The sequence below is a fragment of the Pristis pectinata genome, chromosome 3, assembly GCF_009764475.1.
Source record: "Pristis pectinata isolate sPriPec2 chromosome 3, sPriPec2.1.pri, whole genome shotgun sequence".
In the NCBI taxonomy this organism is placed as follows: domain Eukaryota; kingdom Metazoa; phylum Chordata; class Chondrichthyes; order Rhinopristiformes; family Pristidae; genus Pristis; species Pristis pectinata.
The window spans coordinates 9059687-9076989 of NC_067407.1; the positions used below are offsets into that span (position 1 = coordinate 9059687).

The 17303-nt window shown below is 44.2% G+C and overlaps 1 protein-coding gene across 4 annotated transcripts in view; it reads right to left on the reverse strand.

Annotated features, from left to right (window-relative positions):
* nexn (nexilin (F actin binding protein)) overlaps positions 1–17303 on the reverse strand; it is a 73339-nt gene that overhangs the window by 24473 nt on the left and 31563 nt on the right. For 2 of the 4 annotated variants that reach the window (XM_052010643.1, XM_052010642.1), the window contains exons 3-5: positions 9565–9646; positions 8817–8965; positions 1225–1404 (exon numbers count right to left, since the gene is read on the reverse strand). In XM_052010643.1, coding sequence (XP_051866603.1) covers positions 1225–1404; positions 8817–8965; positions 9565–9646 — 411 coding nt within the window. Of the gene's footprint in view, positions 1–1224; positions 1405–3416; positions 3618–8816; positions 8966–9564; positions 9647–17303 lie in introns of all 4 variants that reach the window. The other 2 variants (XM_052010641.1, XM_052010644.1) reach the window with 2 other exon arrangements.

The following is a 17303-nucleotide window of genomic DNA, read 5'->3' on the forward strand; positions in this document are numbered from 1 at the left end:
GGACGTGCCCTCTTCTCGTTACTACCATCGGGGAGGACCTGAAGACCCACACTCAATGATTCAGAAACTGTTTCTTCCCCTCCACCATCAGATTTCTGAACAGTCCATGAACATACCTCGTTATTCCTTTTTTGTACTATATATTTATAGTAATTTTATGCCTTTGCACTGTACTGCTGCTGCAAAACACATTTCATGTCATACAAGTCAGTGATAATAAATCTGATTGATTCTGAACAAGAAGCTCAGTGGTGCTCTTCAGACCCTAGAAGGGGCTTCAGGCCAATGTTCTCCTTCCCTTGCTATGAATGATGCCAAGACTCTTCACCCGACATCACAACCCTCGCCAGCAGTCAGCCAGCAACACACAACAGGAGCTGGAGGAACTCAACGGGTCAGGCAGCATTTATGGAGGGAAATGGACAGTCGATGTCTTGGGTCGAGACCCTCCCTCAGTCATCAGGCAAGTACCTCTTTGCACCTGTATTGGGCCAACAAGGTGTAGGTTTTATTCCTGTTGACTATCATTCTCACCCACGAAGCAGCAGGTTGTGGATTGAAATCCCACTTCAGAGGCCTTTGACGTACAAGAACTTTGCTGCTGCTGAACATGTTTATACAATTAGTGCAACACACTAAGTTCTGTATTTTCTTCATCCAACTGGGTTTTGCACTAACCCTGCACTAAATTTGTATTCTGTATATACCGTTTATTGCACTATTTGTACTTGCACAAATTTTTTTGTCTGCGTTTATTGTATGTCCTCTGTTTTATGTATGTCGTCTGTTGAGAGAGTCTGGGGGAGACTACATTTCACTCCTCCATGTGTTTTTATAGCATATGGGTAAATGACAATAAAGTAACTTGAACTTGATCAGCACAAAATCCAGGCCAACACACCACTCCCATGCTGACGGACTGCTGCAGCTAAATCGTCCAGCTGAGATGTTAAACTGAGGCCTTGCCCGCTCTCCTGGGATCCATTAAAGCAAATACGGCATCATTGTCTGCGAGAGCAAATTGGCTGCTCCATTTCCTACATCACAGCCCCCAGTTCAAAAGTTGTGTAATGATTTAGGCATGCTACTGAGGAAAACCATTTAAATCATTCTTTAAAATGAAGTTAAAATATCCTTAGCCCTTAATGTTAGGTAGATTTAATGCTCAATCTAAGAGCCTGTTGTACAGGGATAACGGGAGCAGGTCGGGTGTTCAGTTCCCACCTTCCTTGCTTCAGCGAAGGCCGCCTTCTCTTCCTCAATGCGCCGCCTGGCTTCCTCCTCTGCTTTCTTCTTCTCCTGGTCTTGCCTCTGCCTCTCTAGCTCTTCGAAGCTGAGCTTCAATTTCCCGGGACGGATTTCACCCTTGCTGCCAGCTTTGCTCTCCTTGTTATCATCTTTTTCCTGATACAACAGCACAAGTAACTTTAAAGCAGATGACTACAAAATATGGGTCTAGATTAGATCACACTATTGGTCACCCAACACATCTATCCTTGCACTGCCCTCTGCTGACTGGAAGCCGAGTGCAAATCTCTTTGCCTAACTGGATGAATCTTAATTGTCAGTCAAAGAGCATTTTCTTTTGACACCGCCAATATTTTTACAGTTACTGAGCAAAAAAATGTTCAAAGAAGGTGGGAGAGATATTTCTTAATGTCCCACTGAACTCTGTCCAAGGAGGCAGGGCAGAGAAAGCGAGAGAGAGAGAGTCAGAGTTATACAGCACAGAAACAGGCCCTTCAGCCCAACTGGACCATGCCAACCAAGATACCCCATTCAAGCTAGTCCCACTTGCCAGCGTTCGGCCCATAACCTTCTAAACCTTTCCAATCCATGTACCTGTCCAACTGTCTTTTAAAGGTTGTTATTGTACCTGCCTCAACCACTTCGTCTGGCAGCTCGTTCTACATAGATACCACCCTGTGTGTAAAAACATTGCCCCTCAAGTTCCTTTTCCTGGGTTGTCTTTACCCAGTGTAGCTCTATGCGACTCCAGACCAACGACAGTGGTCAATTCCACTGCCCGGCATTGGAGATCCTTGTTGAATTCCTGAAGACTCCAGGACAATCCTTTATGAGAGTCAAGATCCTAACCTCGACTACTCTTCCACCACTAGGACACCATTACTGTGGTGCACACAACCTACAAAATGCCCTGCAGTGACTCACCAAGGCAACACCTCCCAAACCCAGCACCAATGAGGACAAGGCTTCAGGACCTGAAGGAGAACCTGCAGGCAGTGGTGTTCCACATGGCTGATTTACGGTTGCCTTTTATCGTCACTGGGTCTAAATCCTGGAGCTCCCTACCCAACACCACTGTAGAAGTACCTTTACCAGAAGGATGGAGTCACAAGAGATGGCAGAAGCTGGAATCTGGAGCAACTCAGTGGGTCGAGCAGCATCTGGGGGGGGAAGGAATTGTCAATGTTTTGGGTCGAAACCCTGCATCACGAGTCCTGATGCAGGGTCTCGACCTGAAACGTCAACAATTCCTTCCCCCACACACCAACCACTCCCCCCTCCCCCCACAGATGCTGCTCGACCTGCTGAGTTCCTCCAACAAATTGTTCACCAGAAGGACTGCAGTGGTACAAGGTGATTCATCACATGGCAATTAGAAATGTTGGCTTTGCCAAGGACCATCATATCCAGATAAATTAGTGGTCTCCAATATCTCTCCGACTCATGTGCTTTGTACCCCTCCTCCCCGCCAACCCCAACCACATCCTTCAGCCAACTGTCAGCCACAAGGTCTCCAACTGTTCATGCCCTACAGTGCAGCTTTCCCCTGACCTCCTCACTCACCTTATTCTGAACCCTTTTCTTTTTAATCTTACCTTCAATTCTCTCCTCTGGTTATTTGATGTCTCTGCAATGAACTTCACAAGCAGTCCTATTTATACCCTACCCAAGTGCCAGGAATGGACAAATATCACTTTCAATATTACACTGATCCCAAACAGACAAAGGTGGATGTAAACACACACACACACAGTAGGGAATGGGAACCCTGGCCAAGTGTCCCATCCCTGACCTGGAGACAAACTTCATTGTTGCTTGCTATGCAGAAATTGGCCGTCAACACATTGCACTCCAAAGAGTAATCCATTGTCTGGGAATTTTAGGAAACGTTAAGATTATGAAGGGTGTTTTGGTGAGGATTGTTGCAATATATTGAACACAGCGAGTGTATGAATAGCACAGGTGATTTTCAAGAAACAACACAGACACACAAGCCTGCTTGTACACAGACTCAATGGTAAAAATCCTGCCAAGTCTCCCTTCTGTAGCCTGAAGACTAATTACACCACCTTGGATTAGATTATATTGAGATGTTCCAAGATGAGGCAATTTAAGGTGCATAAAGTTGGGTCACTCCAACTGAGAGGGCATTGGAGATGTGGACTTACTGACAGCACTGCTGAGGAGCACTTCGCTTCTCGAAAGGAACGTCTGTTTTCTTCGTATCTTCTCCTCTTCTCGTCTTCAGTTTTTTGGTGAACATCATCTTCTCGTGCCTTCTCCAGATCTTCAAAGTGCATTTTGATTTTGCCTGGTGTTGTGTTAACACCTTCAGAAACGTCTATGGTTGAGGACAAAGCTTCATCTTCCTGTTTCAAAACAGAAACCCTTCCTTTTAATAAACTTCGGCTCTTCCAGTTCACGTAAAATACCGTTCCTCTACAAGGAAGACAAGAGCCCGCTTGACTCTGCATGTTAGGCTGTGCTTTTGAGCTCTCACTTCAGTCTGCAAGTGGATCCTTGACTTTCTGACCAACAGACCGCAATCAGTGAGGATAGGCAGCAACACCTCCAGCACGATTATTCTCAACACTGGTACCCTACAAGGCTGCGTCTTCAGCCCTCTACTCTACTCCCTATACACTCATGACTGCGTGGCCAGATTCTGCTCTAACTCCATCTACAAGTTTGCAGATGATACCACCGTTGTAGGCCGTATCTCAAATAACGATGAGTCAGAGTACAGGAAGGAGATAGAGAGCTTAGTGGAATGGTGTCATGACAACAACCTTGCCCTCAATGTCAGCAAAACAAAAGAGCTGGTCATTGATTTCAGGAAAGGGGGCGGTGTACATGCATCTGTCTACATCAATGGTGCTGAGGTCGAGAGGGCTGAGAGCTTCAAGTTCCTAGGAGTGAACATCACCAATATTCTGTCCTGGTCCAATCATGTGGACGCCATGACCAAGAAAGCTCACCAGTGCCTCTACTTCCTCAGGAGGCTAAAGAAATTTGGCTTGTCCCCTTTGACACTCTCACCAATTTTTAATCGATGCACCATAGAAAGCATCCTATCTGGATGCATCACAGCTTGGTACGGCAACTGCTCTGCCCGGGACTGCAAGAAACTGCAGAGAGTTGTGGACACAGCCCAGCATGTCACGGAAATCAGCCTCCCTTCCATGGACTTTGTCTCTTGCTGCCTTGTTGAAGCAGCCAGCATAATCAAAGACCCCACCCATCCAGGTCATTCTCTCTAGTCCCCTCTCCCATCAGGCAGAAGATACAAGAGCCTGAGGGCACATATCACCAGGCCCAAGGACAGCTTCTATCCCACTGTGATAAGACTATTGAATGGATCCCTTATATGATGAGATGGACTCTTGACCTCACAATCTACCTTATGACCTTGCACCTTATTGTCTACCTGCAATGCACTTCACTGTAGCTGTGACACTTTACTCTGTATTCTGTTGTTGTTTTTACCCTGTACTACCTCAATGCACTGTGTAATGAATTGATCTGTTCAAATGGTATGCAAGACAAGTTTTTCCACTGTACCTCGGTACAAGTGACAATAATAAACCAATAATAGTCTAGACTGGTGTCCACTGGAATATGAAGGGATGCCCCACATCATTGGGGGGAGGGGGGTGATGTCCTTTGAGACACTAAATCATCATACAAGTGAAGAACAAAGGATCGTCCCAGTCAACATTCCTCCCTTGATGTCAACCACCAATATTTTTTTTTGAAAAAAGAAAACCTAGAACATATAACCTTTTGTCTGTTTCCTGGAATTTTGCCTTTTGCCTACATAAAATAATTCACTCCATTTCACTGCACTGAGGCTTACTCAGAATTTATACAAACGAAAAGTAGCGTGTAGTTTTGGATACATCATTGAAGTATGAATGGAAAAGTGGGAACAAGTGTACACTGTAGATTTGCCGGGGGTTACAGTTGTTAATTGATTTCAGAATTGAGGTTTCTGTCATCAGAAGACAATTGGGCAACCAGATAGATGTCATCAAGGTAAATAGAGATTGCTGCTGGTGGTGGCTGGGATAATTACTAAGAAACAAAATCGAAGATAATCAAAAGGATTCATCCAAACATTACAGATTCTGTTAAAAGATGGATTGTTGCTAAAAAAAATTATTGGGATCAAACAAGATTGGACTAGACGAGTGACGTTGGACATAAATACCAGCTAGGCTTTCTGGAGGTCAAGAGCTAGTTTTCAAAATAGGAAGGTCTGAGCTTCTGTAAAATGGAGGTCTTTCATTTCAAATAGCATCTGCTGTTTGGTTGGTAGAGTCCTTGCCTCTGAGTTGAAAGATACAGACTTCAAATCTGATAGAAATTGTGACCGATATCCTGTCGCTCAGGGCTGACATCCTTCAGATGAGATGTGAAACCAAAGCTCAACCAAACCAAGGCAACCTTAAAAAAAATCCATTGGCACTATGTTGAAGAAGAGCAGGGGCATTCTCAGTGTCCTGGCCAATACACGTCCTCAATCAACATTACCAATAAAATACCATGATCACATTGGGGGAGCAGTACACCCAACCCCTGCTTCTAGGTCTTGCCTTCTTAAAACATTGCTGTTCGTGGGACCTTGCTCTGCTACAACCCACTGCTATATTCCGTACACTGCAATAGTGATTACAATTCAAAAGTACTTCACTAGCTGGAAAGCACTTTGAAACATCCTGAGAGGGATGTTCAAGGCGTTATACAAATACACCTCTTCTTTGTTTCCAACTTCACATTTTTCTGCTATTAGGAGAACGTTGTACCAAAATAAGAAGATGGAGATGACATACTTTAGCCTGGGCATTTGGTTGGTAGATTTTGCAGTGGTCACTTCTAGACGATAGCCCAGCTGGAATCAAGTCAGCAGAGAAGCAAAAAAGGGCAAGATCTTCACATGTTGAAACTGTGCCAGTGATGGTTTCATTATATACGAGCCGTATTTTCAAGAGAGTGGGATTAGCTTTTCCATGTGAGAGGTCTGTCTTTGTTCATTTGGCAACACTGGAGTGTTCTCCCCAAGTCCCTGTCTATCACTTCTCTCTCAGGTAACACCCAAAGCAGTTGGGGTTTGCAAGTGAATTATCAGGGTCATCTGGTCGTTATAACATTGCTATTTATGGAATCTCGTTGTGTGTAAATACAAGACTTTTTGCCTTTCTCAGTTTATTGCTTCTACCTCTGATACAACACAAATGAAACACAAACACTGTTTATGACCATTGATGTAGATGGCCTGTGTAGCTACTGAACTAAACACAACTCTCCTCTGTCAAATCAGCCCTCATCTGTACATGGCAATTTATTACCACCATGTATACCGTTTACTTTGTCTACACTTCCCACTGCCTCAGGAAAGCAGCCAACAACAAAAAAGGACCCCTCTCACCTTGGTCATTCTCTCTTCTCCCCCTTTCCATCGGGCAGAAGATACAAAAGCTTGAAAGCACCCACCAGCAGGCTCAACGACAGCTTCTATCCTGCCGCATCAGACGCTTGAATGGACCTCTTGTACAATAATGATGAACTCTTGACCTCTCAGTCTACCTCGTCATGGCCCTTGCACCTTGTCTTCCTGCACTGCGTGTAACTGCAACACTACATTCTGCATTCTGTTATTGCTTTTCCTTTTATACTACCTTGATGTACTTTTATTTTGGAATGATCTGACTGGGTGGCCTGCAAAACAAGAGCTTTTCCACTGTATCTCAGTACACGTGGCAATAATAAACCAATTACACAGAGCTTCACATGAACAAGGAAGTTCATTGCACCCTGGTGTATCTAATAATAAACTAATCAATCTAATACAGCCCTCGTCTTCAAAAAAAAAGGGAATTAGCAATGGGTGGAATTGCAAGGGATATTATAGGGAAGAGAGAACGTGCAAGTGGATGGGATCATTCCAAGTAGCTTGTGGAGAGAAACATAGTTCAGAGGCAAGATTCAGTTGAAGTCTGTAATACTGAAGGGCCTAAATAAAGTAAATATTTACCATAGAACAGTACAGCACAATACAGGGCCTTCGGCCCACCATGTTGTGCTGACCTTTAAACCACACCTAAGACTATCTAACCCCTTCCTCCCACATATTCCCCTATTTTAAATTCATCCATATGCTTATCTAACAATCTCTTGATTTTGACCAATGTACCTGCCTCCACCACTACCCCAGGCAGCACATTCCATGCCCCAACCACTCTCTGGGTAAAAAATCTCCCTCTGATATCTCCCTTGAACTTCCCACCCATTACTTTAAAGCCATGCCCTCTAGTATTGAGCATCGGTGCCCTGGGAAAGGGGCGCTGGCTGTCTACTCTATTTATTCCTCTTAATATTTTGTATACATCATGTCTCTCCTCATCCTCCTCCTCTCCAAAGAGTAAAGCCCTAGCTCCCATAGTCTCTCCTCATACTTTACTTTGTACACCTATTTACATAGGCAGAAGGGCATAGATTTAAAGTAATTGTGAAAAGATTGTAGGGGATTTGAGGGAACTTTTCCCTCCTTCCAGGCGGCAATGGGGAACTGGAACTCACTGCCTGAGAGGATTCTAGGGGCAGAAGCCCTCACCACATTTAATCGGGACTTGGGTATGGACTTAAGCCATGATCTGGAGGGCTACAAACCCAGTGCTGGAAGATGGGATTAGGCCGAGGAGCTCATTTTCAACCAGTACCATCACAATGGGTCAAATGGCCTTCTCGTGCCTTGGAAAGTTTCTTTGGTTCCAATGAATGCACAGTTCTACAATGGGCAATGGAAATCTCAAACCCTCTCGATGTTGAGAGATCGAAATGTAGCGAGAGGTATGGAAGTGAGAAAATGGAAGTAAGATGCGACTCCATGGAGTGGCAGGATGGTCTCATGAAAGGTAAATGGCCCACTCCTGGTCTCAGCCACCATTCTTCAAATAGAGCCAATTATTTTATATTTTGCAACATTTTCTTATAATTGAACAGAAAATACCATTGCCATTTTGATAATGTGACACAAGAACACAAGAGGCTGCAGAGTAGTGGACACAGCCTGGTCCATCACAGGCACAGCCCTCCCCACCTTTGAGGGTGTCTACAGGAGGGGCTGCCTCAAGAAGGCAGCACGCATCAAGGATCCCCACCATCCGGGTCATGCCCTCGTCTCGCTGCTACTATCGGGCAGGAGGTACAGAAGCCTGAAGTCCCACACCACCAGGTTCTAGAACCAACCTGCATGACCCTAACTTTACCTTCGCAACCGAACACTACGGATCACCTCTTGCACTAGCACGGGCCCGTACCCGATTGCGTGTTTTTGCACTAACGTCTTATTTTGCACTGACTTTTGTTTCTTCACTATCTGGTATAATTTCTGTTCTGCATGTTGTCTGAACCTATGTGCCTGTGATACCGCTACAAGTTTTTTTTTCATTGCACCTGCACCTCACTGTACCTGTGCACACGACTATACACTCAACGTGACTGGAGAGCAGTTTCCAGGCCAGGATTCCAAAGCTAATGGCCACACTGATAGAGAACCACATCAGTACCTCTGCACCTTTCTTTGCAAGTTCACGTTGTAGCTTCCTTTTCTCCAGGATGTCCTGCTGAATTCTTCTCTTCCGCTCTTCCTCCATTCTCCTCTTCTCCTCCTCTCGCCTTATCTTTTCCATTTCCGCAAACTTTCCCTTAACCGTCCCTGCGGACAGAAGGATGTATTCTTTATTATTCCCCCAGTGACCGGTGTTCAGGTTTGGTCACCCTGCTGTAGGAAAGATGCCACTAAGCTGGAAAGAGCGCAGGGAAGATTTACGAGGATGTCGCCAGAACTCAAGGGACTGGGTTACGGAGAGACGTCGCGCAGGCTTGGACTTTATTCCTTAGAGTGTAGGAGATTGAGGGGTGACCTTATGGAGTATAGAATCATGAGGGGCATAGATAGGGTGAATGTACTCAGTCTTTCCCCCCCCCCCCCCCCCCGAGTTGAGGAATAAGAACTAGAGGGCATTGGTTTAAAGTGAGAGGGGGAAGATTTAATTGGGACCCAAGGGCGGTACACATATGGAATGAGCTGCTAGAAGAAATTGAGGCAGGCACAAAAAAATTTTTTTTTAAAATTTGGAACAGTAGATGGATAGGAAAGGTTTAGAGGGATATGGGTCAAACGCAAGCAAGTGGGACTATCTTATATGGACATCTTGGTTGGCATAGACAAGTTGGACCGAAGGGCCTGTTTCCATGCCGTATAATTCTATGACTAATTTTTGGCATCAATAGAAGGACTAGAGTGTTTGTTACCTGTCAACTTGGGGACGTACGCCTTCTTCAGTTCATTTGATTTATTTTCTTCTTCATCATCTGAAGCAAGGAGTTGCCGATACTGAAATGAATTGAATGATATGTTCAGAGTTGGTCGTTCCAGCGTTAAATAGCGATGCCCAGTAGCTGAAGCAATGATGACACATTGACCTTATAACAAGGGTGACCTTGGGGATGCTCAATGGATAGGAATTGACTGGGCGGGGAGCTGGGAAAATGCGACTCAGGCAAAACAACCAATATCTGAATTTGTCATTTTTGGTGTTTTAGCTGCGTTTTTGGAGATGCAACAGTGGCAGTTTTTACACACTCATAATGGGTGTGCACAATAAAGAGTTGAATCAGTTGAAGCAAGGAAACTGAAGCCCATCCATTATCTTAAACATCCACTCTCTCCCATGGGGAGAAATGTATTTGGAGAGTTTACAGGATGCACTCCTGTCACAGCTCAAAGCTTCCACAATGGCACCTCTGAAATCCCCCATCGCTACTACCTACACGAGCAGTGGATATGAGAATGGCACTACCTCAAGATTCCCTTCAAGTCGCAAGCTATCCTATCTTGGAATTAGGACATGATTGTTTCTCTAGCTTGGAAGTATATGGTCTTTGTTGGTGGGTCTCAATCCTGGAACTTCCTATTCTAATGGTACCATGGGAGCACCTTCACTACAGGGACTGCAGCGGTTCAAGATGGCAGCTCACCATCACCTTCAAGGCCAATTAACAAGGGGCAATAAATGCTAGCTTTGCCAGCAATGGCCAGATCCAATGAATTGATTAAAAGGCAAGCTCAATGATAAAGCTAAGAAACCAGGCTTTGGGCCAACCCATTAGGATGTGGGCAGCAGTAAAGCAAATACGACTTAAAGGCTGGGTGACCTCCTGTTTTATCTTTGTCCATTCCTTCTCCTTCTTATACTGTTCATTCCTCCTCCTCTTTTCTTCTCCGGTTCTCCTCTGGCTTCTTTCCTCCCGTGCTTTCTGCATGGCTTCGAACTTAGTCTTAACATCACCCTTGCCCACTTTTGGCACATATGATTTATGAACAGATTTAGATGCAGATAGAAGTCTCTATGGAGGGTTGAGGAGAGAGACAGACAGACAGAGAGAGGAGAGGAAAAAAAAACATAAATGAAAGAATCAAACCAAAGAAAAACACATGGACTTGATCATAGAGAACTTAAGGAATGAAACAGTATTGTTTTGACTTCCTAATTATTAAGTCTTTTTCTACTGATGTGTTGAAATTACCTTTACATTTTCCCCCAAAATTTGTGGCGGGGAGGTACATCGAGGACATCTTCAAGAGGCGGTGCCTCAAGAAGGCAGCATCTTGCCATTAAGGACCTCACCACCTGGGACGCGCCCTCTTCTCATTACTACCGTCAGGGAGGTGGTACAGGAGCCTGAAGACCCAGTGTTTCAGGAACAGTTTCTTCCCCTGCACCATCAGATTTCTAAACGGTCTATCAACACTACTTCATTATTCATCTTCCGCATTACTTATTGTGACTTAGTAATTTTTATGCCTTGCATTTTGCTGCTAAACAACAAATTTCACGACATATGTCACTGAGAATGAACCCGATTCTGATGTCACAACAGCTTTATTGGCATAATTGTTCAATTAAAAACATTTTGATTAATCAACACACCCAAAGAATGTTCTGACACTTCAGTTACTGATAACAACAATTCTCTGATGCCAAGTGCTCTCCTCCTCTGTCCTCCTCATTTGGTTAACACCATCCATTTTTATTCCAGAAGTTACTGCAATCCTCTCGAACAGTTCCAATATTTGAGAAGATCTGAATTCATGCAAGTCAGTGCAAAATAAATCGGAGACTGATTTAACGAATGCATGCAGTGCCCAAAGGGAGAACAGGCAGTTTCAAGTGAATTAGTCACAGCTCCGGGTGTGATTGTTTGGAAAATGCTCATCAGAAGTCTGGTCACAAGTACGCTTCAGCACACAATTAATGCTTCGTTAGTTGTCCAACACACAGGTTTTCCAACCCTAATCAGCTAGCGATCTGTCAATATTTTCAAAGGGCTCCAATTCCTGTCCCTGAAGAATTTTGCAACAACTGCCTAGTTTGCTGCTGGACTTCATAGGATCATAGAAACAACACAGAAAGGGGGTCCTTACGACCCACCTCGTCCATGCCAACTGCAAAACCAATCTACACTAATCCCATTTGCTCACTTTAGGCCTGTATTCCTCTACTCAGTACCTATCAAAGGACCTGTCCAAAAGTCTTAAATGTTGCAATAGTATCTCCCTCCAATACCCCCATGTGTGAAAACTTACCACTCAGATCTCCTTAAAGTTTCTCCCCTTTCACCTTAAATCTGTGCCCTCGAGTTCAAGACGCCACTGCCCTCTGTATGAATATGGTAGCAACACTTATATTGATACATTACTGAAGTACCCCAAGTATGCAGTGGGATGGACCCAACACACCATCATTTATAGTGTGGAAACTCCTGGGAGTGTGTCAGTATTCGAGTGCTGGGATTTTATTCGTTCTTCCACAGGGTGAGGACTTGGTTGACAATGCCTCATCTGCTGTCCATCTCTAATCTGCCCCTGAACTTGGCAGCAAATCAATAACCATTATAGTGGGTCAGGTATCACCTACAGGCCAGAGTAGGTAATGACAACAAATTCACTTTCCTGAAGAACGTTAATGAAACAGGTTGTTTAAAGGCAGTCAAGTAGTTTCATGGTCAATATTACTAATACCAGCTTTGATTTTCCAGATTTATGTTAACAAAACTGAGGTACCGCAGCACTGGTGTGGACATGGCTCAGCACATCACAAGAAACAGCCTCCCCTCCATAGACTGATTATGTTGGCAACTTCACTGAGGCAACAAAGTGTAGACAAAACCCCACCCATCCCAGACATTCTTTCTTCTCCCCCACCACCCCCCCCAAATCAGGCAGAAGATACAAAAGCCTGAAAGCACGTACCACCAGGCTCAAGGACACCTTCTATCCTGCTGTAACATTCTATTGAACATATAAGGTAGACTCTTGACCTCTCAATCTACCTTGTCATAGCCTTGTACCTTATTGTCTGTCTGCACTTTCTCTGTAAATATAATACTTTATTCTACATTGTTGTTTTTCCTTGTACTACATCAATGTACTGATGTGATGAAATGATCTGTATGAATGGCATGCAAAACAAAGTTTTCGCTATCTCAGTACGTGTGACAATAATAAACCAATTTACCAAATATTTAATATCCCCAACTGCCACAGTGGGATTCGAACTCCCGACTCCAAATTAATGGCCCAAGGCTCTGATGTGAAAGTCCAGTAACCTAACCATAGTGCTGCTGTTCCTGTGGCTCATTCAGTTTTGCTGACTTCAGCGAAGCTCGACATGGGGAGACTAGTCCAACCAGCAGCTAATACTTGTACGTGCATTCAAACACTGGAGACCAAGGTCAAATCTCTTTGTAGCAGGGGCTCCTGAAAGTGCATCATGTGAGTGGGGGTCTTCTGGGTGTAGGCTGATATTTACTGGGGTTTCTGGCAGCACACCAGTTCCATCATGTAGGAGTTCTGCAGGAACAGTCACACCCAGGACCATTTTCACTGGTGTTGAATTTTATCAGTATTTTTGTTTTCATCTCCTGGGTAACTTGTTCAGAATGTGCAAGCTCCTTCTTAAAGGATTGTACGATACAAAATTTTTCATTTGACTCTCTACTGTTCAGTGGACTGATGTTTGTCTGGCCAGATGATATTGTGAGATAGCACAGGTACTGATGTGGTGGCTGCATTGTTAATCAGGTCCCATTTCCCTCTGTACAATTGTTGTAACAAACATCCATTGGGTAGATCATAAAATGGAAGGTTTTTGAGCATAAGGGGCAGGATTAAGTTCAGCACTGCCACCTCATGTGGTTTAACACCCTATGGTGTGTAGGCAAGGTCACGTAGAAAGATTTCTTTTGCTGTCAAATTAATAAGTTTGATAGTGGCTAGTTTTTCTTTAATTCACTTACACACAATTGCTGGCAAAGGCAGCGCATCTTGGCCATTCCAAGCTGCCCTTAAGCTGAATGTCCACCCAGGCCACTTCAGAGTCAATCATGTTGCTATCTATGGGATACGTAATGTTGGTAGTCACTTTAAGGATTGTGCTGTGATTAACTCCCTTCTGGCTGAAACAATTCTGTGAAGTTCTGGAGACTGTCTACAGGGAGCTCTTGAATAAATATGCACACTTTGAGCTCCTTGTCTCTCGTGTACTAATCTGTACATTGTGCAGTGGACTCAGAGGTTAAGAACCCTTTGGGATATGTACTCTAGGCCATGGGAATGAAGCAAGGATGATAGATTTATGTTCCCAATCAGACATTAGTGAAACAGTTTTTCTGGCAATAATGCTGGATTTATTTTGTTGATGAAATTAAATGCCCCAGCTGCAGTGTTGGGGGTTTGATCCTATGTCTCTGGATTGTTAGGCAAATAACTTAATCACTCTGCTGCCATATCCATGGGGGATATTATCACTGTCTACAGGGAAAGTGATGGGGGGGGGGGGGGGGGGGGGGGAGTCAGAGGAACAATTCTTCTCAATGTTTGCCATTCTGTGGGTATAAGTGGATGGAAATCAAGAACACTATTACTGATCAATTGTTCAAACTAGACACCAGAACAGGAGATGGAAATGTCTACAGCTTAGACCCTCTCTGCACAACATCAGGCTTATTCTGGTCATCCCCACCCAACAGTGTGCCATTATGTGCAGAGGAGTCTCTTAATGTGCATCAACATTACCATGCAGGGAACTGTCAGAAAGGGATCTGAAATACCTAGCACAAGCTCTGTGCAACAAACCTAATGCAATCAGGACCATTGAGAGCTGCTGAACCTCATGTCAGAAATAGCCTGTACCCTCATCCCTCCTGATCTGCATTCTGCTGCACAAACCCTGGTATCACAGGTAGACAGGGTGGTGAAGGTGGCTTTTGGTACACTGGCCTTCATCAGTCAGGGCACCGACTATAGAAGTTGGGATGTTTTATTGCAGTTGTACGAGACATTGGCAAGGTCACATTTGGAATATTGTGTTCAGTTTTGGTCACCCTGCTATAGGAGGCACCATTAAGCTCGAAAGAGTGCAGAGGAGATTTACGAGGAAGTTTGCAAGACAAAGGAGCGGAAGTAGGCCATTTGGCCCATCAAGTCTGCTCCACTACCTCACCATGAGCTAAACTATCCCCATCCAGCCCCAATTCCCAGCCTTTTCCCCATATCCCTTGATACTCTGACTAATTAGATACCTCTCAATCTCCTCCTTAAACACCCCCAATGATTAGGCTTCCACAGCAGTATGTGGCAAAGAATTCCATAAATCCACAACCCTCTGGCTAAACAAATTTCTCATTTCTGTTCTAAATAGGTACCCTCTAATTCTAAGACTGTGCCCTCTAGTCCTGGACTCACCCACCAAGGGAAACAACTTAGAAAGGACTGGACAGAGTAGATGTGGCTAAATGTTTCTATGAGGTCCCCTCTCATTCTTCTGTACTCCAGTGAATGCAGTCCAAGAGCTGACAAACGCTCATCGTATGCAAGTTGCCAGGACTTGAGGGATGGAGTTACAGAGAAAGGTTGAGCAGGTTGGGACTTATGCACTGGAGTGTAGGAGAATAAGGTGTGATCTTATAGGTGTATAAAATCATGATGGGCATAGATAGGGTGAATGCAGTTTTTTTTCCCCCCCCAGGGTTGGGGAAATCAAGAACTAGAGGGCATAGGTTTAAGGTGAGAGGGGAGAGATTTAATAAGAACCTGAAGGTCAACTTTTTTTCCCCCCATCCAGAGGGTGGCCTGTATATGGAATGAGCTGCCAGAGGAAATGGTTGAGGCAGGTACATTAACAGCATTTAAAAAAGGCACTCTGACAGGTACACGGATAGGAAAGGTCAAGGAGGCCATGGGCCAATGGGACTAGCTTAGATGGGGATCTTGGTCAGCATGGGCCAAAGGGCCTGTTTCCATGCTGAATGATTACCCTCATTCCTCAGCCTCCCCTTCACAGGAATAAAAGTTGCAGTGAAACAGACAGACAATGTCTCCCCCACTGCCTGGTGTCCTAGGCCTGGATGTTCACACATGCTCTGATCTGTGAAGGATACAACAGAGGGGAGAGGTCAGTCAGGCCATTCTGCTCAAGTCTGTTCTCTGAAAGAACACAAGAAAACAGGAGCCTGCCCCACCATTTAACATGATCATGGCTGATCTATGCTGGCCTTTTCTGTGCCATTTCTCCACACCTCTCTATTCCTCGATTGATCAAACATTTATCCCCACTTTAGATACTTCTAATGATCCAACTTCCATAACCCACCAGGGCCAAGAATTCTAGAGATTCACTGCCATCTATGTACCTCAGTTTTAAATGATCAGCCTCTTATCCTATGTCCCCTTGTTCAAGACTCTCCCAATAGTGAAAACTCCCCAACTTCTACTGTCAGGCCTGCTTAGGATCTGATACATTAAGGCCACTCCTCATTATCCTAAACTCCAAAATCCAGGACCAAACTGCTGAGTGTCTCTGGATAGGATAACCCTATCATACTAAAGAACCCTAGGAATTAGTCTGGTGAATCTCCTTTATACTGCCTCAATGTTACCTTTTTAAGGCAAGTGGATCAAAACTGTACACAGAATATTCAGGTGAGGCCTCACCAGCAGCCTGTACAGTTGCAACAAAACCTCCCTTTTTTGTTTAAAGGCTCCAACCTCTTTGCGATGACGGGCAAAATGCTGTTTGCCTTCTGAACTACTTGGACCTGTTGTGATTCATGCACTGAATCACTCTGTACTTCACTCACTTGTCTCTTTCCATTTGGACAATAATCTGCCTTTTGATTCATCTCACTAAAGAGCATAGCTTTACAATTAGAGTCATACAGCACAGAAACAGGTCCTTTGGTCCAACTGGTCCATGCCAACCAAGATTCCCATCTAAGGTCCCTCAAAACCTTTCCAATCCATGTACCTGTCAAAGTGTCTTTTAAATGTTGTTAATGTACCTGCCTCAACCACTTCCTCTGGCAGCTCGTTCCATATACTGAACACTCTCTGGGTGAATGAGTTGCCCCTCAGGTTCTTATTAAATCTCTTCCACCTCAAACCTATACCCTCCAGTTATCGATTCCCCAACTTCCCCTCATTAAGCTCCATTTGCCAGTCTTTTGCCCACTCACTCAGTCTATCTGTATTGCAATGCAGAATCACAGTATTCCGATCATAATGTGCCCTTTCAAATTTGCTGATGATACAAAAAAAGATGGAAGTGTTGCATACTGTTCCTTCCTCCAAGTCATTAATGTAAAGTAAACTGAGGACCAAGAACTGATCTCTGCAATACTTCACCAGTTCCATCCTGGTGGAATAAACGCATTTATTCCAACTTCTCTCTGAGAGTTTTCAATCCATTCTAACATACTTCCTTTGATACCATGGGATTTTAATTTATGCACCAGCTTATGTGGCACCTTGTCAAATGCCTCTTAGAAATCTAAAGGCATTTCACAATCTACAAGGCAATTTGGGAATCTACAACTACAGGTTCCCCTCCATCAACTCTCCTTGTCACAAAGAATTCAAGCACATTTGTCAAACACTATTTACCTTTCCTAAAACCACATTCACTAGGTTAGATTACATTAGACTTTCCCAA